This window comes from Rhinolophus sinicus, linkage group LG07, assembly GCF_036562045.2.
Source record: "Rhinolophus sinicus isolate RSC01 linkage group LG07, ASM3656204v1, whole genome shotgun sequence".
NCBI classification, from domain to species: Eukaryota; Metazoa; Chordata; class Mammalia; order Chiroptera; family Rhinolophidae; genus Rhinolophus; species Rhinolophus sinicus.
In genome coordinates this window covers 39,102,132-39,117,675 of record NC_133757.1, presented here as the reverse complement: position 1 = coordinate 39,117,675, position 15,544 = coordinate 39,102,132, and the positions used below count along the sequence as shown (strand labels likewise).

General features: G+C 38.0%; 1 protein-coding gene across 3 annotated transcripts in view; it reads right to left on the bottom strand.

The window, feature by feature from the left end:
* Positions 1-15,544, bottom strand: part of BICC1 (BicC family RNA binding protein 1) — a 249,144-nt gene that overhangs the window by 16,080 nt on the left and 217,520 nt on the right. For 2 of the 3 annotated variants that reach the window (XM_019731837.2, XM_019731835.2), the window contains exons 10-17: positions 13,935-14,121; positions 11,886-12,047; positions 10,902-11,098; positions 10,631-10,763; positions 9,930-10,086; positions 6,847-7,012; positions 4,094-4,133; positions 3,552-3,706 (exon numbers count right to left, since the gene is read on the bottom strand). In XM_019731837.2, coding sequence (XP_019587396.2) covers positions 3,552-3,706; positions 4,094-4,133; positions 6,847-7,012; positions 9,930-10,086; positions 10,631-10,763; positions 10,902-11,098; positions 11,886-12,047; positions 13,935-14,121 — 1,197 coding nt within the window. The remainder of the gene's footprint in view (positions 1-3,551; positions 3,707-4,093; positions 4,134-6,846; positions 7,013-9,929; positions 10,087-10,630; positions 10,764-10,901; positions 11,099-11,885; positions 12,048-13,934; positions 14,122-15,544) is intronic. The other variant, XM_019731836.2, reaches the window with a different exon arrangement.

The following is a 15,544-nucleotide window of genomic DNA, read 5'->3' as shown; positions in this document are numbered from 1 at the left end:
TATATCTTTAAATCTGCATCTAAATTCTTCTTGAGAATTAAAAACACCCACTCATCTAAGATCTAAGCCAACTTAATTCACATACTATGTCAGACCTAGCTAAACATTAAAAAATAATTTTGTGATGTCTACTAGTTTGTTATCTACTAATTGAAGTAGCACAAAGAGCAGCTCACCTCTACTCTTAGATTTATAAGACTTAAAATAATTAGACAACCTCATTGCTGCTAGTGCTGGAAAATGAAAACCCATCTTTGATTCCGTTGCAGGTTTTTATTTGCTCTAGAGAATGTAACCACTACGTATGCTTTTAAGAGATGAGTGGCAAAAACAAAAGGAAAATCCCAAACCTTTTGTAGTTCTGTTGCTGTCACAGATGTATTACTGGTCAAAGCAGCCTTTTGTTTGACCTTTGGTGTCCCAGTACATCATCAAGTGGACAGGGTTATATTTTTGAGTCTTGAAGAAAACAAAACACAGCCTCAAGCTGCCTGTTTCTTATCTAAAGGAGCTCTTTGGAACAGGCTAATTTCTCAAAGCTGCCCTCCAACTGGAAAGAATTGCTCAAGTGTAGCTTCTCCGACATCTGAATAAGGAGCTCAAAGCCTCAGCTTCTTGCCTCAAGCAAGGTTCCTGGAGCAGGACACGGTGTGCCGGGTCCCTGGCACACTGAGCGAGCAGCTTGCACCCATCAGGACCTACTGGCTAAACATAGATTCCTGTTCTACTTACCCATTTGATTGTTTCTCTTTAGAAAATAAATAAGGAAAAAGCGTGTTTCTAGCCAGCCTCTAATTTAAAAATATTAGTGCTATAACTAAAGACATGGTCAGTCTTTTAATAGAAACTTTTAACTTCTCTTTTCCCCAGGTCCTTTTGCATCCTACCTTGTCCCCAAGTCCTAACCCAAAGAAGCAATCCTCACTGACTGCCCTAGCAGGATAAAAGGAAAGGCATGTACCTGCAGATGGCTACTGCTTCGGAATAGCAGATCATGCTATGGAAGAGGACCTTTCGTCCGCTTTCGATGGATTTGTGATGCAGGAAGAAAAATTCAAGTTCTACACACCAGGAAGAATCTACAACACTATTCCCAAAGAAAGCTTGATTTTGTCTTTTCATCAGCACCAGCAGTGTGTAAAGGGGCTTTAATGAAAAGCAGGTTACAAGGTGAACACCCATGCACTGATCCAGCTGGTCACGCCCCACCCCGTCAGGGTGAATGGGCCAGGAAGGTGGAAGGGCCTGACCCAAGAAGGCCCAAGCAAGGAAAGCCACATGGGGGTGGGGGGGGTGGGAGGTTCAGCCGCTGAGTCACGACCTGCACATACCTGTCTGCAGAAAGTGGTCTACCTATCCCTGGGCAAGTGCCAGAGCAGACAGAGCAGGTTCTGACACCTTTTCTGCAGCATCCCCCTTAGTGGTAGGTCCCTGTGAGCAGTATTTCCAGAAGATGCCTACATCAGAATCATACTAGACTTTTGCTGAAAACGGAGATACCCGGTTCCCGCTCCCTATCTGATGAATGAGATCCTAGAGCAAGAGTATACGTTTTTATCAAGCTCTCCAAGTGATTCTTCCATTTATTAAGGTAGGGCAACATGGCTCTAGATTAATTTCATATCACCTTTGCTGTGGACCCTCTTGGGTGAAACCATTAGAAGGAGTGTGAGGAAATCTTGTAAAATGAATTCAAGTCTTTTCTGTGACACCTACTGCCATGACCTCAAGTAAGACACTTAACTCTTGTGGCCCCCATTTCCTCCATGGGAGTTTGCAAGGATTGAATAAACTTGTGGATGAAAACGCACCTTATACACCACAAAGAAATAAATTAATGCAATTTAAGATAATTGTCACACATACATTATGGGCTGATCTAACACTCTGAGGTGTTCTTTTGGCTATAAAAAACACACCTAGTTCTAATGTGCAGAAATACTTCCAGCAATAAGCATTCATATACTTAATCTCATCTTTCAGCAGGCTCTTGGTTTTCTTCATGGTCAAGTTCTCCAGTGGAACTAATACTAACTGCAGAACTTACTGTACACCATGCTATGCCCTCAACGCCCTCTCCCAAGTCATCCTCGAAAACTCCAATGAGAAAACAGGCTCAGAGGAGTGAAGTCACTCTTCAAAACTGTCACTCCTCTATCAACAGTGGTTGTCACAGCCCCATATTATTAGAATGATCACCATTTCAAACCTTCATATGGTTGGTCTTTGAGAGCAGAACTGAATTAGCATTTCTATAGTGAAATAGTTCACCTCTGAAAGTACAGAAACACAGTCAACCACCTAACGCTCCACTGTGCCAAAGCCAACGGTGAGTGAAATGGACAACTATAGTTCATCAGTTGAAAGAATTAGCACAGTAGTTCTGAGGTCTCTGCCAACAAAAGGAGATGTTTAGTTTCTCTGAGCACCATAATGACAGAAAGAGTGTACCTCCTAGAGCCTCAAGATTTTTCATCATGGTCCCTACATTCTAGCTGCTGACAGCAACTTCAATCTTTAAATATAGCCTGCCAGGTTACTACTGTCAGTGTAACAATGACATTCACAGAAGACTATTCTTTTCAGTATTTCAAATAGTATTTTCTTTTGCACTTACTCGAAGAGACAAAGGACAAAACTCCCATGTTTGTTTTTGCCCTTCATCAACAGTCTAATTTATTACAAAGAAAATAGGTGGAGAAAAGAAGGTCCCTCTACAAATGCCAGTTATTAAACTAACAATTGTGAAACCCTTATCCACTGTTTGTTTTTCAGTCTACAGTGTTCTCGTTGAACACTGTGGTTCTTGGATTAATGATTTTCACCCATGTTTGAGTTTGCACAGTCTCCCCAGTATTGTGTGCGTATGCGTGAGCTCTGACTCCACCCCAGCTCACAAAAGGCTTACAGCCAAAATCTGATACTCTCGAACTGAAAAGGCCTCGCTGAGTGAGTCACGTGTAGCCTGGCTGGGAAGGACGGAACTCTGGACCCTTTCTTCATGTGGTACAATGCCAGCTTCCCAGTCTCACTATGAGCAGTGCAGCCAACATCTGGGAAACATAAAATTTTGGAGCTCTTGTTTGTGATACTTCCTGCTGTGTTCCTGGCACATCTGAATACAATTTTTAACTCATATCTGAAAACTTGTTTTTGTTGAACATTTGCCTTTTCGCCCTATGGTGGGTTTGCTGGTGATACCTTTGGATACAGGGATTCTTTATACATTTTATGGACTATTACATCTGTCCTTTGCTTAGTCTCAGCTCTGCTCTAACACTGATGACACTCTTCCCCCTAACAAAAATGCAAAGCACGTTTATCTACATTTACATCTCCATAACAGCTGATCAACAATTTTAAGAGAAGATACATAAAAGACCATAATATATTAGACTGCATCAATTTTATAGCAATGTGTTTGTAAGAACAGGAATTAAACCAATCCCCACTAATGATATTTCCTTATGTAAATAAAGAATGGGAGAGATGACTGTTCTCTTTTCTGAAAGAACACACAGGAAGGATGAGTAGGGCGTGACTCTACAAACCTCAAAAGTGGTTGTCATTGTGGGCTTATAAGATACGTGGTTGGCCCTTCTCAGCTCCTTGATCGTTTCAGCTGGCATGGATTTCGAAAACCCGAGGCCACTCCAGGTGTTTGTAGGTGTTCTGACCTCTGTCACCACTGGTTTCTTTAACATAGCTGTGGGAAACAGAATATAAAACAAATGCTTGGCATTTAAATATATCTCTTAAATAAAACATCGATGAGTGTTTTCTTTGATGTACATAAAGAAATCATCACTGAATATTATTTTTTTAACACAAAACGCCTTAAAATATCTTCACAAAACTTTCTATACAAAGTAATGGTAAACATTAAAATGCTACATTATTTCTTAATTGATGTAATGTTAATCTATTCAACAAAATATATTCAACCACAATGAAATGTGTGCAACTTTGATCCTAAACCTTTTTATGAAGGTTTAATTTCACAATTCAGTATGAATACTGGAAAACCTTTTATGGGTCCACTAGAAAAACAAAAACAAAAACAAAGTATATAGATCATTAACGTATCACATACCTTTGGTTGCTAATAGCTTCTTTTGTTCATAGTCAAATGCCTGAAAAATGAAATGGAGAAACTATCTTTATTGCCAGTTTATCCAAATGCCACTCCAATGTCCCATGATTAGAGAACAAAAGTTTTGACTATAGCACAGGAATCTGCCGAGGACACATGCTAAGTCTTGCACCATAATGTGTCAATACTTCAGTGCAAATCTGACAAATGTAAATGTGTTTTCAAAAATAATTAGCATACTAAATTACTACTTCTGATTTTAAGTCATGGCAGTGACAAGAGTTAGACATTTTCTGTCAAAAGGAAAAAAAAATATCCTATGTATACTCGTAGTATGAATATTTAACACACCAGGACAAATATATGCTAAAGTATAGTGAATAACCTAATAATAGTTACGTTAAGTTTCAAAGTAATTACCAAAATGCTTTCAGGTTATCTATTGGCCTCCTTTGTTTCTCAAAATCCCCTCTTCATTAGGTAAAGCCTGGCCTGAAGTAGTATAATGTGGAGACAACTTAAGACATTATTTAGCCTAACTGGAACAGGCTTTGCTTTTGAAATGAGATAAATGGCAAATGCCTAGCTTTAAGCTATAATAACATTAAGCAATACAATGCAATTAAACCTCGTTACCTTAATTTATTGCACAGGACTAGGATGGCACAATTTAGTTTCTTTCTATTCACATTGAATAAGTGACTTATGCCACAGTCAGGTCAACAAAGAAACCAAGATAGGTCGTTTTGAAGAAAGTAGTCTCGAAATAACTACATCCCAAATGCTAACCCAGTATTCTCAACTCCCCAACGTAGGGACTAGCTAAGACTTGATTTAAGAATGTCTCAAAGGCCTACCAGGATGGTCAAGAACCAACTGGGAAGAACTTTTCTGACCCTTCTCCCAAAAGGACTATCTCCCCATATGTAGAGTGCATGCCCAGGTAATTGACAGTCTGAAACAGGATATTTCTGAGTGAAATGTGCCACAAATAATAATCAGGTCAGGATAATACAACTAAACAGGCTGACCCAGACAAACCAAATTGCATGATTAACTTTAAGAACACAACGGTAAATCGGGAGAGCCAGGTTTTTTGATAACTGTTTGATGATGTTTTTGAAATCCTAGGTATAAAATGGCATTGGGAATTAAAATCAACTTTTAATAATTAAAGTCTAAGGGCAAAATGTGGGGAGATCCTAAATTCATTTGTTCAATAAATATTCACTGAGTGTCTCTGGTTAAAGAGAATGTGCTACACTTTGTGTAAAAATACAATTAATTAATAATCTATAGCCTTAAAGTAGAGTCTTAGGGATGGGTAAAAGAAAAAAATTACAAAAAATAACTACTAGGAAGTGAGATAGGTATGAAAAGAGAGTTGGAGCAGCATTCCAAGAACGGTCAGGAGACAGAGATGATTTTTAGCTGAAGGAATCAAGGGAGTCTTCAATCTTTCTCCCTGTCAATGCTCAGTGACTATTATCATTGATTTCCTAGTGATTTTAAGAGTCAGCTCTTTAGGAATGGCATAAATACATATATTTAAGTTGAAACCAGACCACCAAAAACATGTTTTATCCATCCTAAAAGAAGAAACATGAAAATGGTTCACTGTAGGTATAAACCCGATGGAAAAGACGAGAAGTACAAGACGGATGAAAACCATAAATGGATCGTAAAGCAGATTTGATACTTCTTAGATGAGAGAATTTTAATCTATATCAAGTGAAAATAAATCCACCAGAGAAAATGTAACAAATGGCATTTTTTTAACTTTGACTCTTTATAATGACTATGGCTTTTGTAAAAACATTCCTCTAAAAACTCATGGAAATGTTTGAATGCAAAGGATTAAAAAACAGACACGCAGGACTTAACTGTAGTTTTCGCTGGAATGACAGAAGTATAATTTAGTTTCACGAATTAATTTCTTTGATATATCTGTGACAACTGCTTTGTTTCTAGGATTTTGTGAAAAGTTTTTCTTTCATTTTTTTTCGGACGTGGAAGGATGGAGTGATAAATATCTTACTATGAAGCAGGTAAGTCTACCCAGTAATTCTGATACTGAAAGCAAATGTTAATAGGAATCTCTAAAAGCACAAAGCACAAAATCCTTATCTTTCATATTATGATCTACATGGAAATCTGATTTCTGACTTTTATGGTCAATAGTCTATTTTGAGTAATGAGCCCAATACTTTGAAAAATGGATACAGAGAAAATCCCTGCTGAGGAAATTGTTTAAAATAATCATGGAAATCTGTAAATATAATCATCAATAATATTTAGCATCTTCTTTCAAAAAACTAAAGATTCAGATGAGTTATTTTTATACCCCTCTAAATGACACCAAACAAATTAATCATTTCCATTTTATAGATAGAAGGATATTATATCTATTTATCCAAGACTATGTCATGAGGCAGAAATACTTAGAAATAACAGCTCTGACATTTATCTAAATTTTCTTAAAACAGATGAATAACATCATTTGCATAACACACACTGGCATAGGCCATTTATGTCACTCTTCATATTGTAAACAATTCTTCTCACTTAAGCTAAATCCTGCATTTCAAAACCAATTCCTAACTACTGCATATATATTTAAATTTAATTTTGACTGGAGGACAGGAAGAAAACCTAATTTCTGCTCTACTGCTAAATACCGAATTCCCCATTTCCTAACCCAACATTCTACATTTGCATGGCCTTCCCATTTTTATTTTTATTTTTATCATTACCTGCATGTTGACATATGATGGCCGTGAGGCCAGGCGGGCCCTTTCAGAGTTTTGCTGGGCAGCGGCCGCCCTCTCCGCAGCACGCTCACTTCCTGGAGCCTTCTTGTCAGCCAAAGGGCTTTCTGTAGCATTCAGTTCAGGATCTGAGAGCAACCTGTCAGTGCTGCTGTGAAACAGAGTTTGGAATTTAACACTCCACCGTGATACACAAATGTATTGAATGTTTCCTGTATGCTACATTTACTTTGTATGTTTACTACTGTCAACTATTTACCTGTATTAGCTCATTTCATCCTCACAACACTGCTCTGAGGTCGGCAGTATTATTATCCCCATTTTATAGATCACAGAAGTACCCTGTCCAAGGTCATACCTCTGATAAATGGCAGAGCTGGAACCCACGCATTCTGACTCTTAAGAGCTGGAGCTAAAACTATTTCATGACAAATATTCACACACATTATATATAGTATATATGGTATTGTATATGGTACATGTGGAATAGACAGACAGACAAGATTTCTAATTTGTATACATCAAGGAGATAGCAGTGGCCAATGAATACACAGTCTAAACAAGACTCAGTCAATCTGAAGGCATGCAGATGATCCGGTTCATATGTGTGAGATGTATATGATATTGCTAACAAATCTGCTATGATCAAGGTGGCAGATAAATAAGAAATATTCGCCAACACCTGTTCAAGGGCTATGGGAAGGGCATGAAACTGCTTCATAAAATGAGGAACAATGATCTGAATTACAAAAATTGATAATGCCCTATGCATACACCTCAAGTTCAAATCCAACTGCATGTTAAGCTCAAGTAAAAGAGAAGTAAGAAACATTATTAGTCAAAGAGCTGATTTGTTCATTCATTCTTTCTTTTGTCATTCACTACTCAGTTGGGCCAGGGGACATCCAGGGAATTTAGAAAGGACTATTGGAATACAAAAGGGGGTGCAATAAACTTTGTTTCCATGACAAAAGTTCACAGAGGCTTCACAGATGACATCTGAACTGGAATTCAAAGGGCATCTATAGGTATACCAGTGCAAAAGGCCAGGAGAACAGCAACATGGAGGGAACAGCATAAGCAAAAGAAAGGAAGCTTGCAATACAGATAGTTGGTGGTTTTAAAGCCAGAATATGCCAAGATCAGACTTGTGTTTTCAAAATAAAGAGACAATGTTAAATTCACAACACATTTAGTGATAAAAGGAATAGGTATATACTTCAAATGTTTCAATATAGAGAAGAAAGCAAAATCATTTCTTAACTTATACTAAATAATGTTAATTATGGGTATTAGTACCATGTAAAGAAAAATACAAATATAGCAGCAAATTTAGACAAAATGGGAACAATAATAATTAATTGACCAAAGAGTTTATAAAAACTAATCAGACTTTGGTAAACTAAAGAGGAAATAAGACTGTATGTGCTATATGTGCCTATAGACATTCTACATTGTAAGAATATACAGCTAAACCTTGAACAGCATGATTCTAAAATGCATGGGTCCACTTATATGCAGTTTTTTTTTTCAATAAATGTACAGTTAGCCCTCCATATCCCTGGGTTTTGCATCCTAGGATTCAACCAATAATGGCTCCAAAACAGTATTTTTGATCCATGGTTGGGAACTGGGGATGCAGAGGGCCAACTGTACGCATTGTTCTGTGCCATTTTATATAAGGGACTTGCGCACCTGGGGACTTTCTTATCTGCAGGCACGGGGAGGGGGATCCAAGAACCAATCCCCTTTGGATACCAAGGAAGGACTGTTGGTAAGTTTTTGGGAAGTCAAAGTTATATACAGATTTTTGACCACACAAAGGGTCAGTGCCCCTAACACCCACGTTACTTGAGGATCAACTGCGCAAAAAAACTAATACGACAGTAGAGGGAATTTGGTAGATGGGATGGGTGGGAGCAAATCTTTTCTATGTAGAAGCATTTCATTGTTTTTCTTTTTACAAACACGTGAATAGACTGCCTATTTGAAAAAACAAGATAAGTGGAAAAAGACAATAAAATAAGGACAGCACGTTTGTAACCATCCTATGGTAAAGGAGAGCTATGTTTAACACAACGTCTGTATTTATACTCACTGTGATTTGTAATGAGTGAAATCATGATGCTGCCAAGTATTTAATACCAAAGTTAGTATTTGGAACAAGGGAGTCATAGTTTAAGTTAGAAATACAAAGGCAAATGAAGGAGAATGCACAGCAGGAAAATATCTGACAGCAACAATCAGAGAATAAATATTGCCTTGCTGATTACTGAAGAGCAGAGAGAATGTTAAAGTTTCAGAGCAATATAGATGGGTTAGAGGACCCAGATAAAAACCTAACCAACTGACAAGGAGATGGACTATAGAGAAGATAACAAGGGTTAAAATTACCAGATATTATTCCTTAATAAAATTGTTACCCACAAAAACATCACTAAGATCAAAACAGAATACCACTCAGCCATAAAAAAAAAGATGTAATACTGATATTTGTGACAACATGGATGACTTTGATGGCATTGTGCTAAGTGAGATAACTCAGATGAAAAAAGACAAGCACCATGTTCTTTCACTGATATTTCACCATGTCATTTGTTTTTGTATAAAAACAAAAACAAAACAAGTGAACAAATAAAAACAAAAACATAATCATAGAGGCAGACAACAGGTCGATGTTACCAGAAGGGAAGTGGTGTACAGGGGGGCAAAATGGATAAAGGGGGTTAATTATATGGTGAGAGATGGAAAGTAGACTTTTGGTTGTAAGCACGATGTAGTACATGCAGATGTTGAACTATAATGTTACACACCTGAAACTTATATAATGTTATAAACCCATGTGATCTCAATAAAAACATTTAAGAAAAATGAAAAGGTATAAAGAGAACTGAAAAAAAAAAACAAAAAAAAAAACACAAAAACTCACGGATGAGATGAAACTCACTTGAATCAAAGAACACTAACTGCTGAACAAATCCAGTTTTGTTCCACTAACTTAAAACAAATCCAGCTTGTTGCACAATGTCTTTCAAAGGATCAAGGACTTTTAAGGATGAAATACATACTGTAAGTGGGAGTTTTTTGTGCCATGCAGTAGTTCTACTGTCTGCCTCTTGGCACAGGAAACTTTGGAGGAACCCATCATCTGTTTCAAGTCACCAGCGTTCCCAGAGTGGGAAGGACTTCGAGGCATGCCTACTTCAACAAAAGCATCATTACAACCTGCGGAGAAGAGAACAAAGTCAAACTCCAAACATTACCTTATCATCAACAATCACCTGCGATGGAAACAAACCAGAACCCAACTCTAGGGAGACACAGAGGTAACAGCTTTCACCTGCAGAGACAACACCTTAAATTCAGGCTGCCTCCAAAACTCAAGATGAAATTTGAAGAGAAGTCCTCATATTTTTTAAAGATTGTTAGGTGTCAAAGGGTTCTACAAAGCAGTTATCTACTTAGAAAAAAAAATCATACATACACACACACATATATATGTATTTAGTAAACTGATATTTTCCTGCTACACAATTACATTCACTTTAAGAAGTCCCACTGTCACGGGAAAGTGATTCTGCAGAAAAACTTTTTTGATTTTTCACCATGTTCTTTGGAAATTCATCCAAGATGTTGCCTTTCTGCATTCTTGAGGCAGGATCAGGCATATTGGTTAGCAAAAGCAATCTGAAATCACTTCACAGAGTTTCTACAATCCCTTTTATCCAAGTAACAGACCAGGCTCAAGTTCAAAAGGAAAGATAGATACCTTCTGCAGGGTTTGATTTGGGTGAGGCCTGCTCCGATCCACTTGTTTGTCTGGAGGGATCACTGTGATTTGCACTCAGCACTTTTTCTCCAAGTGATGAAGTGGATATTGCACCATATTTTATATTCGGAGACTGAAATAATAATAGAAAATAACATACAGATATGGTCACAATTCTAAATTTCATTTCAGGTGACAGTTTAAAAGTGTTGCGAGTAGCTTATCTCTTACGAACAGCAGAGATCACCTTATTCTAGCTGAAGGGCATTACCTGTGCGTGTCCATTTAAAGAAGCAGAGATTTTTTTGCCTTCTGTCTGCATGCTGTTGATATGGACGTCAACAGGAGTCAAGCCAGGAGGGGGAGATGGAGCTGTGTGCCCATAGGCGGGCACTCCAGACAACAAAATATTGGTCAGCGTGGCCTGGGCCGTAGGTGGGATCATAAGGTGTGGTATGGCAGAAAAACCTAGAACAACATTTCATGAAGACAGATATTAGGGGAAAAAACTCAGAATCAACAAGCATTATTTTATTATTTTCAGTAACAACAACTGACATCATTTTTGTTGCTGCAAATTCACAAGAGAATTTGATTTTGATACCTCTCTGCAAACAAGTTTAATGAACATTTCTTACAAAACGATGTTAAAATGGAACACTATACTCTAGAGCAGGGGTGTCCAAACTGTAGCCCGCGGGCCAACTGCAGCCCGCAATCCATTTTTAATTGGCCCACAGCAAATTCCAAAAATATATTTAGTTTACTTAAATAAACCAGGTGAGGCAATACGTACTTCACCTCGAGTGAGTGGCCCGGCTGTTTGTGTATTTTACTGCATATGGCCCTTGGTGAAAAACGTTGAAAAAAGTTTGGACACCCGTGCTCTAGAGAATACTTATGCAAGCTCCTCCCTGTGCGGATGAGGAAGCTAGGTAGATTTAGTGTGTGCAGATGACTACTATGCAAATCTGTCCTTCTAGAACCTCCATTTCCTAATTACCAGGTGAGTGACCTTCATGTGCCTCTGTCACTGCTCCCTGCACATCAGGCTCTTTTTCCTGATCTGCGTGTCAGGTTGGAAGAGATTTCACTTTTATGAAAAACTTTCTCGTGCATCATTTTAACTACATATTAGGGGATTTCTGCTTGGCTGCAATACGCTTGGAACTGTAGCTATTCCCCTAAGGACATGGACCCACTAGTAAGTTTTATTTAAAAGACATGCCTTTGATTGTACTAAAATGATACTGACCTGTTGCACTTGAAGTATTAGCAAGTGAAGGTGCCCATAATGTAGGGCTGGGGGTGCCAGAACTTGGACTTTGCAAAGGACTGACTGAACTATTAAGAGCATTCAAGAGTGAGTTCGGGGTTGTCGACGTGTTCAGAGATAAGGTGGTGGGGCCCAAAAGACCTGTAATAGAGGAATGGAAAGTCAGTATGCGTAAATTCAAGATTTTACAATAACAGATGGCACCAATATCACCATTTGGAATACACAGTGATAGAATCTGATATCTTCTAAATATGAAATGAGTGACAGGTTACCTCCTTTCAAATATTCCTATGAAATATTGCATGCTACGACTCCAACACAGGACCCAGTTTATCCACAGACAGGTGCTGATGGGAAAATGGAAGACATGTGTGTACTCAAACCAGGAAGCCGTCAGGGTCACTGACCAACGCCAGCTGCTTTGCATTCATTTCAGTAGCCAAGATGAACAAAATTTTGCTCAAGTGGAAACCCATTTTTATTTCTCTGCAAGAACTCAGTTGCCATATGCTTTCAAACAAACTCTTTTCAAACCACTTACAATTAAAAGTGAACGAGGGACTGTGTTCCTGCAACAGAATGGCTCCATTTGGCCGATGTGCAGATGGGCCGGGCTCCCTGGACCAGTTTTCATACTATGTCAAAACACATACATGACTTCTTCGTGCTCCATCTCAATGTGTATGAAAGCTATTCTCAGGGGAAAAAACATGTCTTTTTTTTTTTTTTTTTGGTTCTTCCCTTGTTTTTAAGGACTTAATGCTTGATTTAAATGATGAGATTTCCCTTTGGGCATTTAAAATATGTCCTGAAGTAAAATGTGGATTTATATACAAATTTCCAGGAATACTTAAAGCATGAAGTAGTATAGGATAGGCATAGCCATGAAAATGTTTTAAAAATCGAGTAACTGAATCTCTGCTGATTTCTTTTCTCTCTAGTACAGCAAGGAACTCAGTTCCTCCTAAGTTATGTGACACATTTCCAGATAAACTGCTGTATTACTAGGGCTATTCAGCTCTTCAGTGGAAAGCACCACTGGGAGACTGTGGGCCAGGAGAAAGAGAGAAAAATCTGCCTTTACTTCAATGACGTCTAGGCAAGGCTGCTTGGAGTATTAATTGTATTATTTAAACATGTTATATATATATATATTTTAAAGCAAGAATAGCTATTAGAAAAAAACCTAAAGATTGCTGTATTTTTTGTCTCCAATCTACACTGAATGGGGCAGAATGATTTGCTCGGGTTATTGCATTAACTTTTTATATAAAGGCTACTGAAAAAAATGTGCAAGAAAGTAGTGAACCTAGCATAGTTTAATATAGCAACTGACTTCAGCCTGTAAGATGGGAATCCATAAATGAGGCAATAAATATCACCATGACTATTACGGGGCTCACTTGACTTTCTTAAAGGACCAAAGCACTGAAATGTTCTTTCACCTTCCTATTCTCTGCCTTAGATACAAATACAGGTCTGTTTGCTCCCCTAGCTCGGTGGCCAGCCGCACTCTTGATTTCCTTTGTGTCTTAGCAGGAGGCAGGCTTAGTCCCTGGGAGTGGGGGTTCTGCATGCTTTCACCTCCCCCTCTCCCCACTTCTCATACAGATTTGCAATTACTTTTCGAAACACAAACTGGATAATCTTTATCTCTAGGGACTGATGGCAATATTGCAAATGCAAGAGAGAACAAACACATAAATTATACTCAGCCGCTGACTTCACTCTCAATGGCATTCTTAATTTAGCAGAACAAACACAGCCACTGAAAATAAAAGTCAGACCTTGATTTTTTTATGCTAAAAGAATAAGAATCTGGGAAACAGGAATCCATAGAGTCTAACAAACAAACAAAAAAACCCAAAATAGATTGATCAGAGTTTTGTTGCTTTTCATCTGATTTTAGGGCTTGAAGCGGGAAAATCATAGCCTTTAAAATGTAGCCCCAAACCAGAGAAAGAAAGGGAACTGGATAATCAATCCCCCAATGACTGAGAAGTGCTATAATAATAAATGTTATACCTAGTCCAGTGAGTCCGAGGCCTGCTGAGGCTAAGATATCCAGGCTGGGACATGCCAGGCCGGCAGGGCACGATGCTGGGGACGGACTGGTTGCTATGGTAACCCCACTGCTTTCAAGTCCGAGGAGACATTTCCTTGCTTCATACATATTTAAGGCATTTCGCTCAACACTTTTCACAATCACAGACTATGAAAACACATAATGGGAAAGAAAAAAGTGACATGCAAGTACTCTACAATGAATTGGGGAGGTGGGTGAGACATGAACGTGGTAATAAAAATTTTACTTAAGGAATATACTAATGCTGCTTTAAAATCAACTGCAAATTCTAACCACTTACTATGCTTCCTCCTTTTGGAAAAACCATAAAATGTTAGTTACCATTTATTGGGTGTGTCCTGTGTTCTAAGAACTGTGATGGAAGCTGCACGTATATTCCAATTCCCACCAAAACCTTATGGGTTAGAAATTTATTCATATTTATTGAAGATTAAGGGATGTACCCAAGGTCACAGTGCAGCTGTGGAGGGACAGCGAGAGGACTGGAAAAACAGACCATCTCTAGAGTCCATTGTCGTTTACATCGTCCTGTCGTTAAAGCTTTTCCCCCTTGATCTCTTTTTTTACAAAACAAATCAAACTTGTCTCTAGACAGTGTATAGACTGCAAAATAATAGTCACTTACGTTTGACATTTATGGTCTACTAGTTAACTAATAGACCTTGACATACCACTATTCCTCATTGATGACATATCTATGGCAAAGCTTATAATAAAATAAATTTCTAAACAATAAATCTTTTTTTTCCCCTCAATGGACTCATCTAGAAAATTGGAAATGTGAACCCAAGGGGGAAAGCCTTCAATGAACAATAAAGAAAATTTGTGGCTGAGAATCCAGTTAAAGCAGCAGTAAGCATGGCGGCCAGCAAGGCAGAATTAAATGGCCTGTGATGCTGCAAGGCTTCCGAATTCTCACTTATAATCTATTCTCCCCCGACTTGTGCTCATTTGCTACTGAACTCCAGGAATTCTTCTTGTGTCTGTCCATGTTATATGCACAAGTCCTCAGAAGTCTATTCTGTCTTTATCTTTTTGTCCTGGTATCTCAGCGACTCCAGTCCACTCAAATTAGTCAAGCATGAAGCTTCACAACACGTGAAATGAATGTCCTCTTCTCTAACTTTAAGCTCATTATACCAAGTTCACTTAGAATCAATACTCCTTTTCCTTTCAAGTTTTCTTTGGAAGAAGGCATGATTGTTTTTGTTTTTTTAAAACTGTACACTGAATACATTATTTACATATATACAAAAATGTATGAAATGTATTATACATATACCATTATGCATATATAAGATTTGTGGTTTAGAAATTTTAAAAAATAGAAGGCATAGCTGTTTGGTATTTCACCTACTATAATAAAAATATGCAACTTGCTTTTATTACTAAACCCCATTCTTTTCCTTCGACTTCTGGTACAAAGGTTTCTTCAGAGTGTATAACTAGAAGCAGAATTGCTGGGGGTAGGGTATTTTCAGTGTGATCAGATATTCCCAAATTGCTCTTCAAAGTGGTTGTGCCAGTTTATGAAATATTCATATAGGAA